The sequence below is a fragment of the Neopsephotus bourkii genome, unplaced genomic scaffold (genome assembly GCF_033783945.1).
Source record: "Neopsephotus bourkii isolate Nb327-2 ecotype Australia unplaced genomic scaffold, CSIRO-AGI_Nbou_v1 NB_333, whole genome shotgun sequence".
Lineage (NCBI taxonomy): Eukaryota > Metazoa > Chordata > Aves > Psittaciformes > Psittacidae > Neopsephotus > Neopsephotus bourkii.
This window is the reverse complement of record NW_026900839.1, coordinates 433,313-454,294: the sequence shown is the minus strand read 5'-3', so window position 1 is coordinate 454,294 and position 20,982 is coordinate 433,313. Positions and strand designations below refer to the sequence as shown.

At 47.9% G+C, this 20,982-nt stretch overlaps 1 protein-coding gene across 6 annotated transcripts in view; it reads left to right on the top strand.

Annotated features, from left to right (window-relative positions):
• SAMD11 (sterile alpha motif domain containing 11) overlaps positions 1 to 20,982 on the top strand; it is a 163,430-nt gene that overhangs the window by 99,063 nt on the left and 43,385 nt on the right. For all 6 annotated transcript variants that reach the window (XM_061347903.1, XM_061347904.1, XM_061347905.1 and 3 more), the window contains one exon: positions 18,970 to 19,094. In XM_061347903.1, the coding sequence (XP_061203887.1) occupies positions 18,970 to 19,094 (125 nt within the window). The remainder of the gene's footprint in view (positions 1 to 18,969; positions 19,095 to 20,982) is intronic.

Sequence of the window (20,982 nt, the reverse complement as noted above, 5' to 3'; positions counted from 1 at the left end):
GGAAGATACCCAGTTATAGACATGAGTATTCCTTTGTGACCTCTGGCCAGTTGGTACACCCTGGGCATGGTGTGTTTTCACTGACAGTAGTCATAAACTTCTCTAATCCTTTAAAACATAGCTGCAGAATTTGCACTAGAAGAAGAAAACTGGCATTTTGAACCTTGGTTTATGCTGAATCAGAGTGAAATAGCTGAGTCTGGTATTGGTTAATTTACACAGCAGAGAAGGAGGTAGATGGGGTGTAGAAGAGTTCAGAATCTGGTTCTGTATGTGCTGCATACACACGGATACTGTAGGAAGCAGGATCTGGTCCATTGGATCTGCCTGCGAGTAGCAGTCCACTAAGAGCATCTTTGTTTCACTAGAAGTAGTTTATGATGCTGTGTGTGAACTTCCTGTTCTTCAAAACAGTAGGAAAATGCTGTTACTACTATTACTGCTACTACTGCCGCTGCATGCTAGACACTACACAAACATTTAAGTGATGATTCGTACTCTGTAGAGAGCAGATTGAGCAAGGGAGTGCAAATAAATGTATCTGATGACTTCTGTGACAAGAGTTAATGTGGTAAGACTCAGTGCAGCAAATGTAGTGTTGACTTAAGAGAACATTGTTTAAGAGCTTTATGGAGACGTACCCATCCGTGCTGTGGGTGATGTGGGCATCGTGATGTGGCCAGGTTGGACAAAGCCTTGGGTGACATTGTTTAATGTGAGGTGTCCCTCCCCATGGAACTGGATGAGCTTAAGGTCCTTTCCAACCCTAACTGTTCTATGGTTCTATGATTCTCTGTTGTACACACTATATACACATACACCCACTCACTCCCTACTCCAGCCTGAGGACAAGCTGGACTGGTGTGTTGCCAGCATTGGTGTGTGAAGGTTGTAGCCTGAACAGTGCCTGTGGAGGGACAAGTCCATCCTTGTTTCATTGAGTACTGGAGTGTGAATTATGTCCTGGCATCCCCATGAGGCTCAGAGGAGGCCATGGGGAGTGAAGGGTGGGAAAGCTGCACTGATTCACACTCCATTAGGGAATGAATGAGGGCAGAGGTACTCACTGGTATGTATGTAAGCACAGACTTTGGCCCTGAAGCATAAACCCCCATAACTCCTAAAATTGACAATGTTAAGGATACAAAACCCACCCGGATCAGGGAGCATCTGGAAGCTGGTCTAGAGAGCCCATCCCACCCAGCACTCATGTAAAAACCCACTGAGGGAGGAGGTTTATATGGCAGCCTTTAGACTAAAATCCCTGGTTTATTGCTGTAAGCTTTTGGAGCTAAAATACAAAGGGATGGATTCCTTCCAGCAGCACCTTGCATGATAGATTTCAGCCCAGAGCACAGTTTTACAACTGGGTTATAAACTCCTAAAAGATGGAGCTTTGTAATGGAAGCACTGACACAAGCCTTAATTAATAGCCATGTGAAGCAGGATCCTGCATGAAGGGTGCAGACCCCTTTGGAAATGAGAATCTCTGTCTTAAAAAAGGATTTAAATCTGATCTTCCAGTGCATAGAATAAAGTAACGGCGTGGTTTTTACATCAACAAGTGCACTTCTTGAGACTGCTCAGTTTAAGTGTCTGTTCCCTTCAGTTTAGCTCTCTCCAGGCAGAAACATTGGGAGCTCCTCCTGGGAATAGAAGTTTTGCAGATGAAACAGTCCAACTATCTAAAGTCATTCATCAAGGCCAGAAGAAAACAACCTGCGATGTGCTGTGTGGCTGAGAAAGTCAAATGTGTTGGCACAGAAAAGGGTTGTATGTATTTAAGTGAGCTACATTGCCTCATAGTTCTGTGTACATATAATATATCATGGGGTGGCAAAGAGGTTTAGCTGACCCTTGTTCTCAGGGCCCTGTGCAGTTGCACATGGGAGTTAACACAGGTCATCCCAAAGCCATGCTGGGACATCACTGTGGTGTGGATACACACAGACACTGTGCTGCTTTAATCAAGCAGGGCTGAGAGTTGCCATCTTCATTTCCCTGCCCCTTTGGCATAAGTTTGTCTTTGATCTTCCTTTCCAAGTTGCCAGGAAATACCCGGATTCATTGGATTCCACCTTGGGATTGCTGTCTGCATTGTCCTGGATAAAAAGTTGTTTAGTTGGGTACAAGTCATTCTATATGCAAAGAGCCAAAAGCTTCAGGTAGGAGAATTGTCCTCAAAGGAGAGATTAGGATCTCTTCTTGTCTTGCCATGTGCTTTGCTCCCTTTCCTTTTAAGCTTGGAGGTTGGTACAGGCTTGAGGCTTTGTTTATAGCTAGTCTTCCTTGAAAATTCCCTTTTTAAGGTAGAATTTCCTTATCTGGATGTGTCATTCTTGGAATAATTGCTGAAATGTGTTCAAGTTGCTCAGTAAGTGATGCACTTCCTTTATTCTCCAATACTAAACCCAAGGTTAAAGCCTGGTCTCTGCCTGCTCTGTGCTCCCCTCGGTTCCAGTGTCTGTCACAGCTGCTCAGCACCACGGGCAGGATTTACCTTCCTGAGGCTGAGGCATCTCATGAAAATAAATTGTGGACTAAAAAGGAGTTCCAGGCAGGAAAAGGATTTTCCTTCTATTTGTTGCCACTTGATGTCCTGAGGGAATTGCAGGGAGGTGAGTGAGAAATAGATAAGAGGCCATGCATGTTAATGCCGTGGAGGGATGCAGCTCCGGGTGGAATAAGCATTTTGCCCACCTGAGAATTTCAAGGCACTGACAGTGCAATTAAACCATCCCTGTTTCCAAGGGAGTGCAGAGTTTTTCACTGGTGCCCTTGTTAAAGGTGACCTGAGTGGCAGGAAAGGAGATGCTGCCTGATTTGGTTCAAGCTGCATACAAAGACAAGGAGCAGAGAATTGAGCCCCATGCTTTAGCTTTGGGCTGCATGGTAGGCAAACCCTGGCAGCGTATCCAAGGCAGCATAAGTCCTGTGCTGGTGCAGGCATAAACCAGTGACAAAGGAGCATGCAGGAGTGTCTCTTCAGTGCCATATGAACAAAAAGCCACTTGAGGGGCACTCCAAGCTTACTGGGGATGGTTTTAGCCAGGTCTCTCCCACATGAAGGCTGCCTAAGGAGATGGAAGGAAAACAAAAGCATTGTTTGCCCAGAGCAAGCAAAATGCATTTAACAAGCACAGTTTAAACAGAGATTACAGTGGCGTGTAACCAGCCTTTCTGGATGGGCATGAACCACATTAGAATGTGTTTTAGACAGACTTTTGGCCAAGAGCCTGTGTATCCGTGTGTATGTGTATGTTTAAGTTGGACTATAACATACTTAGGGCCTTTCCACCTCGATTTAATCCTGGCATCAACTCTTACTTGGCCAGAACTGGGTTTCAGCAGTGCTTAAATTGGGTTGTTGGATGTACATGTTACATTTTAGGAACTTGTATTTAAGGAGGAATTAAATGGTCAAGAAGGAAGAGGACACAAAACAAATCAGGCCAAGTGGAAGAAGTATATGAAAAATACATGGGAAATGAGGCAGCAGAAGCAAACTGAAGGGGAATTCACTGACTTAGCTCTTGCCTTTGGACAGATACACATGGTGAGGAAAGGAAAGCAGGAGAGGGGAATTGAAAAGTAGGCAGTTTGGATCATGTCAAGGCCAATCCTGACTCAGCAGGAAGTGTTACCATGTGATACAGGTAACATTACCAAGTGCCAGAGCATCCTGCTGCTCTGCCCTTTGAGGATTGATAGAGGATGGCTTCTGGGCTGTCTACTTATTTATTTAATTCTTTATTTTCCATCATAAGCTTTTGCCTTTTAATCCAGAAGAACTGAAGTAGGCACTGAAAGGTCACAAGAAGTTTTTAGCAGCTGGAAGCTGGATGCGACCCCTTAACACCCTGCAGCCTTTAGCATCCACTGTTGTTGTCAGATAGGCACCTGTAAGTTACAGCAGGAAAACCAGACAGTGGCAGAGGGACAAGAGAGCCCTCAGATGGGGACCTGCCTTCACCCTGCCATGTCAGTCCCTGGTTTCTGCCTCCACACCAACAGGCAGCAGGGCTGGAGCAGTAGCCCCAGTTGCAGAAGCTGATTGTGAGCTGGACTAAAGAGAATGAGGTGATTTTTGCCCCTCAGATTTGAGTCAGGGCAGAGAATACTGATGGAATAGCAACTGTATGGAGAGCTGCAGAGCTGCTTCCGTAACTCATGGTGACTTTGGAGGATGGCTCTTGACCGTATGCTAGGGAAAGCTTAAAGAGATCCCAGTGAACCATGACTTCTGCACTGGTATACAGAGGACACTTAGTTAACATGGGGATAAATTTGGCCCTTCCACATTGTTTCTGCTGTGGCTTTGGGACCTGAGCTGCTTAAGGAAATGTTTTAACCCTCATCTTGGGGGAATATACAAAGAGCTCTCACCTTTATAGCTGTTAAAGCTGTGAACCAGGATGTGCTTCTTGAAGGCAAAGCCAGTAAATACAAGGAAGCTCTTGGCTAATGCCACTGCTGTTGGCAGTCATGGCATGGCTATGTGGAGACAATATGTTGGAAGGAAAAGACTTTCCAGATGGGTGATCTCAGTTTGTTCATCAAACAGAGACATACCTGTTTGCTTTTAGACAATAGCTGCCCAACAAGGAGATGGATGTGTTCTTTTGTTGAACTGGAAGAAGAGAGGTAACATAAATCCACACCAGATCCACATAGTTGATAGACATCAACAAGAACATTCTGTGTCAGAATGAAGAGTGTTTGGGAAGGTTCAGCCAAGGAGCTAAGCCTCTAGCTCTGTAGGAAAAAACAGGAGCAACCTTTGCTTTGTTTGTGTTATATCACCCCCAAAGCATCCAAGGGAGGTGAAGAGATAAAATGGGAGGAACTGCTGTCTATGGGCCTGATGTTCCATTAGCTGCTTTTAGGGGTCTTCGAATGGCAACAGGACAGACTTCTGGCTCTATGCTGTAGGGTATATGGTTTCCTTTTATTTGTGGATCTAACCCCCCAAAAGACTGGTGCTGGTAGGAAGTAGAAGGTTGTTCTTGACAGCATCTTCCATTCTGGAAGGGAAGAAGTGGAGTGTATTCCTGGGCTCCACAGAAGCTGCAGGCAGGACTTTGCCCAAGGCCCATGGGAGTGGGTGAATTAGGCCAGTAATTCACTGGGTGGAATTAGTGGGATTGTCAAGGAGTCATGCACCTGAGCAGCTTTTGCTTCTCTCTTTCCCGTGGGGATAAGCCTTATCTCTGGCCTTGTTTGTGCAGATCTGGGATGGATGTACTTTTAGGGAAGAGAAAACAAGTTCATTTCCTGGAATGTATTCTTTAATCTGAAATGATTCTTTCTTCCTTATTTCATTAGCAGTACTTTCTGCTCTTCCATTCACTCCCAGGAGGCTTCATTTGGCTGTAGGCATACAATTGTACTTCACATAAGGGAGGTGAGAAATGCTGTTAGATACCTGCAAGAAATGAGGGAATGTTTAATCCAGAGTAAAGCCCTTCATGTTATCCCCAGTGTGTTGTCACCGTGAGTGTATCTGCGATGGGAATGGGGGTATGATGGACCCTTTGCAGGGCAGCTGAAAGGATTCTGGATAAACTCTGCTTGGGAAAGCATCTTAACACCTTGGTACTGTTGAGATGGATGGGTCCAGCTTTGGGGAAGCATTCTTGATGTATTTCAGCTGCATGCAGTGATTGACGAGGGAATCATATCCTGCTTTTAGATTGGATGTTGGATCAGAACTTCAAGGGCATGTTCTGGAATAGGTTTTCTGACCTCCCTCTTCACACCCTACTGTGTAATTAAAGGGATTCAAATCTAAGTCTGTCCTGCCCTTAATACATTGGATATGTGAGTGATTCCTGTAGCTCATCAGTTCCCACTATTCATTGTCTAAACTTATACCCTGTCACCCATTGAAAATTGCTCATCTGAGGATGTTAATATTTCATCAGTTCAAAGCAGGCAGCTTAATGAATTGAGAAAATGAGGAGAATTTGGGATATTTAAAGAGACCTCACATCCATTAGGCACCGCAGCTCATGTCAGTGGCACGTTCTTTTACTGGCCAGGCAAAACATTTCTGTCACTGAGGAACACTGGAATGCAGCATCTGGACAAGTCCAAAACTTCAGGGAACCTCTGCATAGCAGCAGGGCAAGCCCATTGATTTGGGTGCAAATCAGACATACCAAAACCCCTGTCAGGGATAAAATGAGGGCCTCCAGGCTGCTGGAGCTGCAGGTAGAGGAATTACTTGTCCATCCCTGCACTTGCATGCGTGCAGCAGGAGGAACTTAGGGGATGAAGCTCAGTGTGACTTGGGTTCTGACAGATAACAATTTCAGAAGGAGTTTTTAAGGGAGGAGAATGGAGATCCAGCATGGGAGACATAGGAACATGGGTAGATCTGGGATGCTTAGGTTGGTCTTCATGACAAAGTGGTGTGTGTAGTGAGGAGGCAGGGGAAGAGCAGAGCGAGACAGGTTTAGGTAGTCATGAAATGCACTTGACTCGTAGCAAGTGAGTGCTTCAGCTCCATTTCTGCTTGCCATGGTTGCCTTCATGATTCTCATAGTGAAACTGCCTGTATTAGTGGCCAGGGTAAGCTGCAGCCTGTGCTTGGGAGGGGATGATCAATAACACTGGGCTTGATGGATATTCAGAGGAGGAATGCAGAGACACTTGCAGTGGTTGTGGCAGATGACCTGATGGAGATGGACCATTACAGAAGATCTATCTGAACTGAGGTGAATTTGTGTGGAGTTGCTGCCCTGGTGTGTGTGGGAAAGGTAGAGTCAAAGGACTGGTTATGTGTGTGCTTGGATGAACACCTGCACTAAGGATATATGGTAGGTGAGGAAGGAGAGCCTGTAACTAACCTTCAGGCTTCTCTTGCTACTGGGCTCCATGTCCTTATAGGAGGAAAACAGCACAGAATCTTTGTGTTTCCTGCCTCAGAAGAGAGCTGGGGGCAGAAGTCCCTGTGCTCCTTTCTCCTGCTGCACAGTGACCTGTTTGGCTCCAAGATCCCAACCATGCTGGAAATGCAGGATTCAGAATGCATTAATTTTCCAAACTCCACACCCCCATCTGCATTACTGCAGACAGGAGGGGAAATCTGAGGCTAAAATGGGCATGGGCATCCCCCTTCCAAATGCTTTTGTAGCACTTTAGTGGATGGGCTCTTGTCAAAGTGACTATCAGAACAAGGTGTCAGTGGTGACAGACTGGGTTTGTGCTACATCTCAGTGCTTTATGTCTTCCCCATCTCCAGTCCATCATCAGCGTGGTGTAGTTCCACCTTACAGTTATTTATGGGCATGCAGAGAGCTGAATGACAAAGCAGGATTACAATAAAAACATCTTTGTACTTATTTCCACCTAATTTTGGAGTTGCCAGCTCTACTGATCATCTTTATGAACTGTCATGAGCATTAATGAAAGTTTATGAGCATTTTGCTCGGTATATTGCAGGATGATTGGCTTTTTTTCCCCCCCAAGACAAGTCTGCAGGGAGAATTAGAGCTGTGTTGCTCATGGTTGGCATTGGGATTTTCAGGCCTCTCAGGTCCCTTCAGTTGGTAAAGTTTTACCCTGCCTTTTTCCTCTTTTTCCCTTTGCTTTTCCCCTTTCTTTCCCTTTTTGCCTGTGTGTGATGGGTGAGACATCATCAGAAGGTGGAGATAACCAAGAGACAAAAGTGGGGTGCTGGTCAAGGTCTGTCAAGATTGATCTCTATGAAGGATAGAGAGTGACCAAGAGGGTTTTGTGTTGAATCCATTGGTCTAGGCTTTTGCAGCAAAGTTAGAGATGCACCTAGGAAATAAGGAGCTAGAAAGCACATCAGAGGTAGCTCATCTCCCACCAGTCTGCCCCATTGCAGTTCATGGGTGCTCAGGTCAGAGAAGCTGGGACCAGAGAGGTCCTGCAGTGTCACAAGTGGGGTAGGGAGCGGCAGTAAAGGCATGGAGAGGTCTGGAGGAGAGAGGGCATCCCCTCTGCTCCTCAGAGCTGCACATACCCAGGCTCACTTGCATCCAGCTTCTTTGCCTGGGGCTTATCCGCCTGTCTGTGATGGAAAAGTGACACAGCCTGTCAGCGGGTCATGCTGCCTATTGCTTAGCAGTGAAGCAAACCCTGCTGCTCCCCCTTGCACCCCCCAACCCCATCCACTTCTTTATTAGTCACCTGATCAGAGCCTTCAAATCCTTGACCCAAATCCTCCTGTGCCCAGCTTTAGGTCTTATCCTGCTCTGGCTGTTCGGTCCCCCATCAACCTGAGAGGAGAGGTATTGGCTGCACGCTGTGATTAGGGAGATGCTGTGGATGTGTTGAGCTGTGTGCAAGGTGATAAGCAGGGGTGAGGAGGAGGGGAAGAGCCCTTGATCGCTCTGAGCTGTGAGCTTTCCCTGATCCACATCCCTTCTCTGTTTGTGCTGACTCAGTGACCCCGGGTTTACTGCCTGGGAGTGTGGAGCCAGCGACCTTGTCTGTCTGCTCAAGGACCTCTGGCACTCAAAGGCCATGCCAGGGCAAACCAAGACGTGCTGAGGAGAAAGTTACTCTGCTGTTCTGTATCCCAGGGTGATTCTGTTGGAGTGATGCTGATGATCCTGACGTGGTGCTATGCATGCAGCAGGGACTTGGAGCGGTCGTCTTGTGAAAGGTGCTTTTTTCCTCTGGACAGGGAGGTCTCCATGCTCATAAAGAAGAAGCTGAGAGGATTCATCAGCTCTTGGAACAGGTTATTTTACTCCCAGAGCACAGATTCGGTGTGGTCAGGGTTCTGAGATGGAGGGTGGGCAGAGACAAGGTCACACATCTCTTTCACTCCGAGCTGCCACTATTAACTGGGAGTGCGATGGGGTGATGCTCTGACAGCTCCTGTTCAGGAGGTCAGGTGAGGTAGATATAACAGTCCCTTCTGGGGCTTAAAAATCAATGGATCTGTGATTAAATGGCCCACAGAGGCTGGACATTGCAGGTTAAGGGAAAAGGAGTGATATTGGTGGCATTTGATGTGGGAGCTGCAGTCAGGTATTTCTCTTGCGGCAGCACGATGGCCAGCAATCTCCAGGTCATGTCCATCTTCCCAGGGCCTTTTAATGAGCCCCAGATTTAGCAGCTCATAACAGGGAAACAGAAGGTGGATTTTTATCAAGGGCTGGCCTGGAATCAGGAAGTTTCTTTGGAAATGGGTTATTAGTTTTGGTTTGGGATTAAAAGAATGCAAAGAAATAGCCTTTGAGTGGTTATTTTACACCAGTCCTGACATGCCGCACGTGTGCTGTGATGTAAGGTTGTTTCTCAGAGCTGTAATGATGCAACAGTATTTATAGGCCAATCTGGGTTGTCCTTTTAATGGCTTCCATAAAAAGCTCATTATTCCCTTCCCACAGTCACTGATTTACATGCTTGTCCTGTCCCTGGGCATAGGCTCCAGTTTGGATAGCCCTGAGCAACACACGCTGCCTGCTGGTTGCTAAACCATGAGATCATTTAGGTTAGAAAAGACCTTTAAGATCATTGAGACCACCAGCAACATGTGGAGGAGAGGGAAGAGGAGGTCAACAGAAATCACTTGTGTTTCTGCAGGCTCTGGACTGTTGTCACCTATTGGAGCTGCAGAGTGTCTGTCATTCCCTAGGACTTGACCTGGCTGGAAGGGGTGCATATGGCATATAGAAGGAAGTCACTGCAGAGAGAACAGAGCCTGTGAATCCAGAGCCAAGGGGACCATTGGAATATACTCTTGAACCATACTTGTGTCTGGCCAGGCAGTGAGGAAGGAAAAGAAACCCCATGGGTGTCCTTGGGGTGATAGAAGAGGGTCTGTATGGAGGTACATGGGCACACATTGGTGCTGATCACCACTTCCCTGGCTCAATCGATGTCCTTGCATCTTTCCCCCTGCAAGCCTTGACATCTCTCCTCTTGCATATTGGATTTGTTTTGCTTTATTGTAGGGAGGGGCAGAGGGTCAGGACAGGTTTATGGCAAGTGTATTGATCAGTAAAATTTAATATAACCCCTGCACTTACTGCGTGCTCATCGAGGGGATGGAGGGCTGGTGAAACACATTTAAAAGGAGGTATTTTTCAGTTTTATTTCTTCCTATGCTATTTCCTGAGTCTCTTTTCTCTTCCAAACCTGGCATCACTCTTCTGTTTCACATCCCTTCAAAGACACACACTTTGGAATGGTTTTCCTAGTTGGATTTGGTTGAAGCATTAGGAAAAGACTTCCCCAGTCTGTCAGTGCTAGATTACACCATTTCCTCAGGTAACTGTCTTGCAGTTCTGGATCTGTACAGTTTTGTGTCTGCTGAGACTCTCACTCCCTCTTTTTTTATCTCAGATACATCCGGATTGCTGAAGTACCAGGTTGCCTCTCGGCATCCAATGCTTCCCCCTTGCCCAGTTTTCCTCTGCATCCCCATGTGTGTGGAGAACAGCAGCACAGGGTGGTTTAACTGGTACACCAGTGAAGTCTGGGCAGGAAACGGGAGCAGAAAAGTAAGAGCTTGAGTTTTGTGCTCAGTATCCTGGAGCAGCCTCTCCTGGGTGCTGCTGAGTGGTGCTGCTCTGCAGGTGAAACACCTCCTCTGCAGTGACCTGCACTTTTCAGTGCTGATGGCGAGCACTGAGAGGTTACAGGATGTGATCTTGCAGCTCAGAGCAGAGGCAGAGCCAAAACCCTGTCTGCCAGCAGGATGGACACTCTAAAAGGCACACACGGGACTCATTCTGGCTCACCCTGTGAGAAGGATGGGGCATGGCATCTGCAGTGAAGTTACTGTGCCTCTCTTCTCATTTTGTGGAATGCTGCAGCAAGCAGGGAGGCAGCCACTCTCAAAAACCATTTAAATTTGGACCCAATTTTCTCCTTCACATCTCCCTCCTCCTCTTTGCAATTACTCTTTGCAGTCACTTTGAGCAGCGCGTTGGAATCGCCAGAGCCTGCGGGCGCCTGGCTGCCTCCTCGGGATGCAGAGACCCTGACACTGATTTATATTTTGGTTAATTGTCTCCATCCATTAGCCTCCTCATCCTTCTCCCTGTTAAAGATGCAGTTGCTGCTAATGTCTGTAAATGAAACACATTTAAAAGGCATTGCTCCCGGTGTGAATCCAGCTTGGGTTAACAGCCAGGGGATCTCAAGGGTGGTCTGTCCCCATGCAGGTACCCTGCAGAGGCAGCCCAGGCATTTCTCTCTTTGCTTATCCTCAAGGAGCCAAGAGACTGAGGTGTCTTGTCCCATTTGTCTCATCCCCTGTGTAAGTGTCAGCGTGCTGAAGGTGCTGGCAGCAGAGCAAGGCTGGGAAGGTGGCTTTCAGATGTAAAGGACGAGTGTGCTGGGAGCATTTGAGGCTGAGGTGAGTGGAGTAAAGGGCTACGTCCTGGTCAGCAGGAGGACCAGGGGACAAGACAGGACCAGAAGGGGTCGTGGAGCAGTACCTGCTGGCTTCAAACACTGAGTTGGAGGCTGATGGTACAGATGTGGCCCCAAAAGAGATGCTTGTTCCAGAAGTCAGTCATGCAAGATTGCTGTGTGTCTGGTTACCACGGCCTCCCTGAGAGGGCTTGCTCCCAATTCATTTATTCATCCCAAGGGATGGCCACACTTAGCAAATCTGATGGTTCAGTGGCAGTCCTTATGATAGACTTCTCCTTCCCTGGGCACAGGCTGGGGCTCATTCGCTGCACTCAGTGACGTTGCTTGTGCAGTGTGTGCCAGGAATGACAGCACTGCTGGTTTAGCTGCTCTCCTGCAGGTGAGGCAATGGATTTTTGTCTGGGTGATGTTTCCACCAGTTGATGAGGCTGTCTCTGCTCTTGAGTGCCTCTTGTGTAAGCAACACAGCTATCAAATGACCACTGGTGGACCATTATACTGCCATTACAGTGTCTCATCAGGACAACCAGCATGGGGGGAAACAGAGGGCCAGTTAGTTCCATTAAGCATAGACAGTACAGCAATCAAAGCATCCATGGAGAACATTAGCAACCTCTTTTTTGCAGCCATTAGTTATTAGTACATCTCATTGCTGCTTCACAGGACAAGCTTCTTATATCATAGAATCATAGAATATTGGATTGGAAAGAACCTTAAAATCATCCAGTTCCAACCCCCTGCCATGGGCAGGGACACCTCACACTAAACCATGGCACCCAAGGCCTCATCCAACCTGGGCTTGAACACTGCCAGGGATGGAGCATTCACAACCTCCCTGGGCAACCCATTCCAGTGCCTCACCACCCTTACAGGAAAGAATTTCCTCCTTATATCCAATCTATCCAATCAGAGCATTGGGATGTGATTGGGAATGTTAGCCTATCAAGTCTGATCTGTGTCTGAGCAGCACAGTTACCCATGATGTCAAGACTACTTTCACAGTGTTCATCGGGTTTTGGTGTGAGGTTTTAGGATGAGAAAGGCTTTTGCTGTTGTTCTCCAGACCTGGCATGGAACCAGTAGGATATTCCTCCTGTGCTGGACTCCCCTGTGGTTCTGTTGCCAGGGTAGCAGGTTAAGCAGTGGGTTCAGCAGAGCCCAAGGTTAGGTGGCTGTTCTGTCACAGAGCAGCTTTCATTTCATATTACAGCCAGGTAGAGGAGCCATTTGGACTTGGCCTTTAAAGCTTTGTGCTTGCTGCTTGCTGCATGCACGGCCTGAGTTGTGCACTAGAGAGCTGTCAGTTGCCTGTGGCTTAGGCCAACCCCTTATCACAGCTTTCCTGCACTCCTGGGAAATGGATGTGTTGCTTGTGTGCCCTCTCTTCATTAGGATTTGAAAGTTGCCCAGGCCATAATACTATCCAGCCACTTCTCCAACTGTTGCTTTTGGCAGCAAGGCAGAGCCTAGTGGTGGAACGGGAATCCAGTAGGGTGGAAAGCAGCTTGCAGAAGCCTGGGATGTTATTGTCAGTGGATACAAATGGGCAAGGGAGAGGCAGGATAGATACACGGCATGTGTGGTGGGATGGGTACTTCTCCAGTGCTATAAGGAGCACAGTAATAAACAGGCACTGACACATTACATGGTCAGCTTTGCTCCCTGTGAAGGTTCATGATAAGGTCTGTGCCACAGGCAGCTGCTCTCTTAAGCTGTGGAGTTGGCCTGCAGGGAAGTGCACGCTTAAGCTGAGGAGTGGGGTGGCTCCTACGTTTCCCTTATTCTTAGTAGGAGGGACGGCTTTGTGCAGATGGGATCTCACTGCTTCATCAGCAAACACCACACACTTCTTTGCCACACAAGAGCCTCAGTTTTACTCCTCTTCAGAGCTGCTAAATACAGCGTCCCAAAAGCAGGAGACTGGATTCAAACAGAGAATGAGCAACAGCGCATCAGCTCTAAGTGGAGTTTACTGAGTGTGTTCGGATATAGGACAGCGAGGATTGTAGCATGGATGTGTACTGGATTTAACGTTCAGGCTCAAAAACTTTGCAGTGCAGCCAGTTCTTCCCTCGAACCTTGCCCACCACAGGAGCAGAACTATCCAACAAAGGTCTTGTGGTGAGCTTCCATCATCCTGAGCCACCTATGAGAAGACAGCTCTTGGGAGACTGTCCACAGCACCGAGTCACTTCCCAGTGTGAAGGCAAAGCTGGATGTGGCCAACCAGCCACATGGCTGTAAGTCCTTCATTTCACTGCAAGAGCAGGCCTTGCCTCAGCACACTTTGGGACCATAGCTGTGTTACTGAGGGTCCCCAAACCAGGAATTACCAAACCCCATGCGAAAGGCCCATTGCCATAGCAACCCGCAGCCCTGCAGAAGGCTGTTTGTCTCCTCCTTGACCTTTCAGGAGATGTGTATCTTGCTCAAGCCCCCTTCTCTAATCCGGTTTTTAAGATATAATATTCTGCTACTGGAAGGGATCAGACCTTTAATCTGATTGTGTGTGCATGTGTCAGTGCGTGGATGGGCAGCACCTGCATTAGCAGGCACCCAGCCGCGGCTCAGGGACAAGACAAAAGCGGAGCAGGACTGCCCAGCCAGGGCTGGGAGTGAGCTCTGGGGTGGAATTGCTGCCTTCAGCACACTGATGGAATCCTCTACACGGGAAGGACCCAGGGCTCCTTCCCACTGGGGCCGTGGAAGAGCTGATGGGGACTTTGGAGGGGATGCTCTCACAGCCACTTCAGTTTCCCTTCCAGTGAGCGTAGGGAGCTAGGACCACAAGGATGATCATGGGACTGGAGCATCTCTTCTGAGGAGACACTGCAGGAGCTGGGCCTGGTTAGTCCAGAGAAGGGAAGGCTGAGAGGGGATCTCATCAATGCACATCAATAGCTCAAAGGCAGGTGCAGGGAGGATGGTGCCAGCCTCTTTCCATTGGTGCCCAGGGACAGGATGAGGAGCAGTGGCCATAAACTAAAGCACAAGAAGTGTCACCTCAACATGAGGAAGAATTTTATACCTTTGAGGGTGTCAGAACACTGGAACAAGGCTACACAGGGGGGTTTGTGGAGTCTCTCTCTGGAGGCTTCCCCAACCTGCCATGAGCATGTTCCTGTGCAGCCTGCTCTGGGTAGCCCTGCCTTGGCAGGGGGTTGGATTGGATGATCCAACACTGATGATGCTGTGATTACTACGTGTATGCTGGTAACCACAAATGGTGTGTTCAGGATCTTGTCCTGAGGTGCTGGAAGCTGGATATTCCTTTCTTGTGTTACTCCCTTTGAAGGAAGGGTCTTCAATCCTGCATTGTCTCTGCCTGCTGCAGCCCTGAGCCCATGAATTGACTGCCTGTTCTGCATATGACGGGAATGCTGTGAGCAAGTTAGGTGATGTGTAAACCAAGAGCAACAGATAGCCTTTTCCCCAAGAGACTTGCTGTCATTTGAGAACACTGTCCTGTGTTACAGAATCATCATGGAATGGTTTGGGTTTGAAGGGACCTTAAAGCTCATCCAGTTCCAACCCCTTGCCATGGGCAGGGACACCTCTGGTTATCGTAGACTCATAGAATGAGCTAGATTCGAGAAGACTTTTAAGAGCATCAAGTACAACCATTAAAGCAAGTTGAAGGCAGAGAGTAACCTGTGCTGAGGGAGAGGGTCTTGTTTCCATGCTGTGGCACTCATTTGGGTTCTGTTTTGCAATGCTTGGCTCTGTGCATCAAGACCCAGTGTCTGCAGGGTGGCTGTGGTGGGTGCTGTGCTGGGCCTCATCTGCACAAGGTCTGCAGCCAACAGTTTAGAGTGAAAAACAAGGAATGGGATGAAGGAATTGGGGACCAGTTAAATGGAATTGGAACATGGATGGAGGAGCTAAAACATGGGCATCTGGCAGCAAGAGGAGCCCCCTGCCCAGCTGTGGGCACTAATGGACCACAGGTGTTCCTTGTTGCACATAATTGCAGGGGTTAGCTGGGTCACGGGGCTGTGCTGTAGAGGGGAGCCCATTGTGCAGTGCAGTTTGCCTTTGGAACCAGGTATGTGTGGGTTGAATTCAAACTGGCTGGGTTTTGTGAAGAAATAGGCTGTTTCCTGGGGGTTTTATGGCTCTTGGATGAGGCAGGGCTGAGGTGGATGGTTTGGGTTGTAGGGCTGGGATTGGGATTTGGCTGAGGTCGTTTATGGCTTTCCCCTGGTCTGTGTAGTGCTGTGTGTGTGTTGTACTCTTCCAGGGCCAGGCAGCAGGAGACAGTGTGATTGCAGGGCTGGGAGGGCAGCTGCAGTGTAAGACAGTGAGTGTGCCAAAGCAGGTAATTCCTGAGAACTGCTGGTACTTGGGCAGAGCCCTTTTTCCTGGCTAAAGCACTGAGTCATTGGTGGAGTGCCTGAAGGACCAAGTCTCAGCTAGACCCCAAACTTGACTGCCTTTATTAAATGGCACCGGGATGGAAAGCAGCTTGTTGAACTAAATAAGTAATGCCCCATCCCTGGCAGTGCTCAAGGCCAAGTTGAATGGGGTTTGGAGCAAGCTGCTCTAGTGGAAGGTGTCCCTGCCCGTGGCAGGGGTTGGAGCTGGATGAGCTTTAAGATCCCTTCCAACCCAAACCTTTCAATGATTCTATGACTTTGCTTTATGGAGGTTCAGGAGGGTCTCTGGTACCAGTTCTTGTTTCCTACATTCCACAGGGAATGGGGAGGGGGCAGAGTTCTCACCTGCAGCACCAAAACTGATGTTTTATTCTGCCGATCCAACATGGTGGTGGAAAGTCCTTTGTGGTCAAAGCAGAGCCTTACACAGGTGTGTCCCTCATTAGAGTCCATGCAGTGCTGATTGCACGAGCTGATGAGGGAGGCTGATTGCAGCTGAATGGAGCTGTATCTGCTTGGGCTTGGCCTACAGGGTGTTAAAACATGCTTAAAAGTCTTCACCTGTGCAGAAAGGCATCTCAGCTTTTCATAAGGAGCTCTGGGTGCTGTTCAGTCTCTTTCCCCATGCTAAGGCTGAGCCCCAGCTATAAGCTACCTGCTGTTGTGCCACTTGTAGAACAAGCCCAGAACAAAAAGGCAGCCTCTGCTTCCAACCTCCTGTGCACTAAGGGAGAAGGAACAGCTCCTGGGGCCAGTCTGATGTGTTAAAAGCTGTCTCAGCCTGTTTGCCTTATCTCTGGTCTTTTCTCCCCTTTCCTCTCAATGTCACCTTGGTGCTCAGTTTGCTTTCTGCAAAGGTATTCCAGCAAAGTCATGTTTTTCCTGCCTAATAGTGTGGGGAGGCTTAGTTGGAGCCTGTAGGGTATACCTGTCAGCCCTGTGCTGTCTGCTTGCGTGTGGAGTTAGGACTTGCTATCACACCTTTGCATACCATGATGATTTGGTTTTAAAGCCGTGGAAAGTCTCCTAAAAACAGAAGATTGTTGGGAAAGAAAGATACTACTTCTGGGATGTGGTCATGTTTTCATCCACGCAGATCTCCTGGGTTTAGTTTTCAGTGGATAGATCACAGTGTTTGGACAATCAGGTCATGTGAAGGAGTTGCTATGGTCTTTTCCAATGGTCCTTTCCAGAAGGAGAGGATAAAACAGTTCCTTCTGATGGCTCTCTTGCCGTGTTGATGTATCAGAGGTGCTTTGGGCTCGGATTGGGATGCAAGATGCTCTGCAAATGCAAAGAGGCAATTATCCCATTTTTCTCTTCCTACTCCCTGCCTCTCTCCCTCTGCACTTCTGGCTCCTCTCCTCCGCCCTTTCCCCAGCGTTGTGCTGATGGCAGCGTTTATCTGCATTTGTCCTCTGTCCCTGACATCCAGTTATTGATTGGCATGATTAAAAAGAACTGATAATCACTTCACATTAATCCCATAAATGACTTAAGACACCCAAATATTTGCATAATGCATCTTAAAGGTGGCAGCTAAAAGAAGATAAGACCCAAAACTGCTTGGCACAGGAGAAATGGGCTTCCCACTCACCTGTGGGCTTGCTTAAGTAATTAGCCTTCTGCTTGCATAAGGAGGAATCTGAACTGGTTTAGCGGAGGAAGATGCAATGGGTGCTCAAAGGCTTTGGGAGCCCAGCATCCTATCTGCTGGCTGAGCCTGGGGGTGGGGGGGAACAGAGAGTCTGTTTTTGTCTGCTGCATCTTGTGAAAATCTGGAGCCAGACACCCGCTGAAAGTACCTCTGTCTAAAGACTTTCTGTCATAAACTTATCTGATTAGCAGGGAGCTAGACGACAGATTAGCCCCTGCTTCTGCGCTAGGGCTGCGCTGGCTGGAGCATCTGAGCAGATCTGCTCCTGTTGCTAGTGCTGATAGCCCTGCTGGGGAGGAGGTAAGGGGGGGGAGAAGGGGGGATATTTAAAGGAAGATCATAGCTAGGTGATTCTGCAGATAATGAACGCACCCTCCGTGCTGTCCTGCCGGGCCCAGGTGAGGACCCTCTCCTCTGCACCAGGGAGCTGGTGTCATGTGCTGCGTGTCACAGCAGCACAGAGTGGGTGCTCTTGGCATGTGAGTAGAGGTTGGGAAGGAGCTGTGGGAGGGAGGGCACTGTTGCTGATCTGTGTGATTCTGTTCCCGGTGTCTCTGGTTCTCCTGGCTGTCAGCTTCCATTGAGGAAGAGGGGAGGGATTAAAATAGCCACGTTCAGCTTGGAGCCAGCACCTTGTGCTAAAAGGATGAGTGATTTAACATACAAAAGGGAGCCGTTCCAGCATTTCCATTGAGCGTCACTTATATGTTTTAGCTTGTTCTTCAGTGTTTGTGTATCATTTAGTCAACAATATTGCACAAGTGGATAGCAGCTTCCAAGCAAAAGCATTTGCCAGGTGAACTGCAGTACTTGCTACAGGGAATGGCTTTTTGCTTTCTCCTTCTCCATAGGAAGGGGTAAAAGACAAAACTAGCCAACTCAGCAGCAATTGGATGCAAGGACAGCATGATGCTGAACTGCTCTAATGCATTCTCTTTTCCTGGACAGAAGGGAGCATTATTCCAGGATCTGTTGAAGAGCTGGAAATTAGCTTTGTAGATAACTGTGTCCCCTCAGCTATGAGCAGTGCTGCTGTCCAGCTTCGTGGTGGGTTTTTCTCTTCAAAGAACTAGCCTTCAAGTAGCTAAAGTATTCTTGTGCTCCAGCAGTGATGGAATGGAAAAAACTGACTTTGTTTTTAAGACTAAAAAGGGTGGCAACTGATAGAAAACTATCAGTTCTTTCAGTTCAAGTTTCCTATTAATTCTGGAATAGATGTGCCAGTTCCTACACTTTGAGTTTTTCCATCTGAGATGTAAGTTCTGGCCCACGCAAGTTATATCTGGCAAAAGTGAAATCAGGAGCTCTGGCAGCTGCAGAGCCCTTGATGGGAAATGAGAGTGCTGTTTGGGAAGTGCTTTGCACTTAAGTCTCCACTCCCCAAAATGAGAGGAGGTTACTTAGGAACCTGATGGGTAGGAGGGGGAGAACCTTGAGTGAAATACAGCTCTGCCAGAGGCAGACAAAAGGCTCTTGCGTGCGCGCACACATATGCTCATACACACAGAAATCAATTATGTGGTGGCAAATAGGATTGCCTTAACTTGGTGCTTTTCTGCTCTGTTGCAGCCGCGATAACGACCTTTCCACTATCATCTCCAACCTGCATCAGAGCCGTCAGCTCGTTATGCCAGAGACCCAGAGCCGCTGTGAATTCAAGAGAAACAGCATCGATGTTGGCTTAGGAGCAGCAGGTAAGCAGCTGGAGCAGGTCCTGCTGCCTCGGGTTTGTTGCCTTCCCTCCTCTCTTTCTCTCTTTCCTTTCTTCGTTATTGCAGCAGTTGTTTTGTCTGTGCCTGTTTGTGTTACACTTTGGAGTGAGCTGTGCGAAGGCTTCTTAATATTCTGGCTGAAGATGAACACTGAAAGGATTTCATGGCAATATTAAAGTCCTTTTGAGATCTCAGCCCTGTGTTGTTCTCAAATCCAGGGCTCTGTGTTCAACCCCTGGCAAAGGAGCTTTGCGCCAGCGAAGAAGTGAAATGTCCCCAGGGTTGGTGTCAAGTGAAGCAGAAAGGCCTTGCAGAGAGCATGGCTTGATTTGTAATTTCATTAATCAGAGGTTCCCCGTGCTGCCTCTGTGCCTGCCAGCTCCTTTGTGAGCAGGATTGTTTGGTTTTATTGCTCTACCTGGCTTTGTGGGGAGGCTCATCTGCTTGCAACTTAATGTGGTGAAACCAGAAATGCTGCTCTTGGGTTCTGCACTGTGCCTCTATGGATGTCAGTGCAGGAGCTATGGGCGAGGATGCTTTGGCGATAGATATGAATCAGGCAACAAGTGAGGCAGTGGTAATAAACTAGAGGATTATTTATGATTATAAATGAAAGTTGGGGAAAAACTGGGAATTATGCTATTGAGTGGTGCCTGTCCTTCCAAATCAGGGTTGGCTTTCTCTGTGTATGCTTATGTAGGCCTTTCCTGGAAATCTTTTCTGTATGTAGCTTTATGTATGTTTGTGGGTATCATATTTTCTTGTAAGTCATTCTGCTGGCTGTGTAACTAAACCCTGGATCTGAAGGGAACACGACATCTAACAGGCTCTCGAAATGACTTTGGAGGATATTCAGTAACCTGACAGGTACCTGGTTTGCCTTTTGTGTGAGGCCTGACCCCTTTCCAGAGGGGTTCCTCCTGCCTGCTGGAGTTTGTGCTGAGGTGACTGCTTTAGTGGTCAAGTGTTCAGTCCCGTATTCGTGTTGTGCTGAACTGGGGGATTTGGGGTATGTCACAGCTGAATCTCTGTGTTCTCTTCATTAACCAGCCTCCACAGCCCCTTTGCCTACACAGCTCTAAGAGCCCAGCTGGCCAGAGGTAGGTTTTCCTGTATGATCTTGCTGGAGTCTATCTCAGCTGACCCTCTCTGTTAAAATGGTTCTTACAATGTTGTTTGCTTACAGAGAAACTGCTGGGCTTGACCAGTGTTGCTGAAGTTCTCTGAGATCCATTCCAGCAGTGTGAAGGGTGCTTCTCATTCACACCAGTGTTCAGCAGTAGAAAAGAGCAGATGCAGAAGTCTTCATTCTTCTTTCTTAGTATTATTTGAGATTCCCTGGTTAGTTTCTTAACCATAGGAAATGGTGAGAAATAGAAAACAGATTGGTGTGTCTAACAGGAATTGGTCAGCAGAAGAGCAGGTATGGGGATGATGAGGGCATTGGGTATCTAAAGGGAGAGGGGGCATCGTTGCATCTCTACAAGGGCACTTTAACCCTGATTTCCCCCCCCATCTGGAGCTGGCTCACTTTACATGTCTGTTGATCAAGGGAAGCCTCATTGGGCAAAGTCTATGCAGAACCTGCCAACTCTAACTTCAGAGGTGTGCTGAGCTGGTACCTGTGTCACCACCTCTCAAACATGCGAGTCAAGGGAACAGAAGCAGAATGTGCTGGGATTCGTAGCTGATGCTGATGGCTGGGTTTATGTCTTGGTTCTGTTTCTTTCTACTGGCAGGGGTAGAAGGAGAGGAGGATAGAACTAATTTTAAGAGTTAGTGTTGAGGGTTTCTCTAAAATGTAGAGATTGAGCCTGCAAGGGGTTTGGAGTGAGGTAGTGAAGCAAGACACCTTGATAAGAATAGCTGG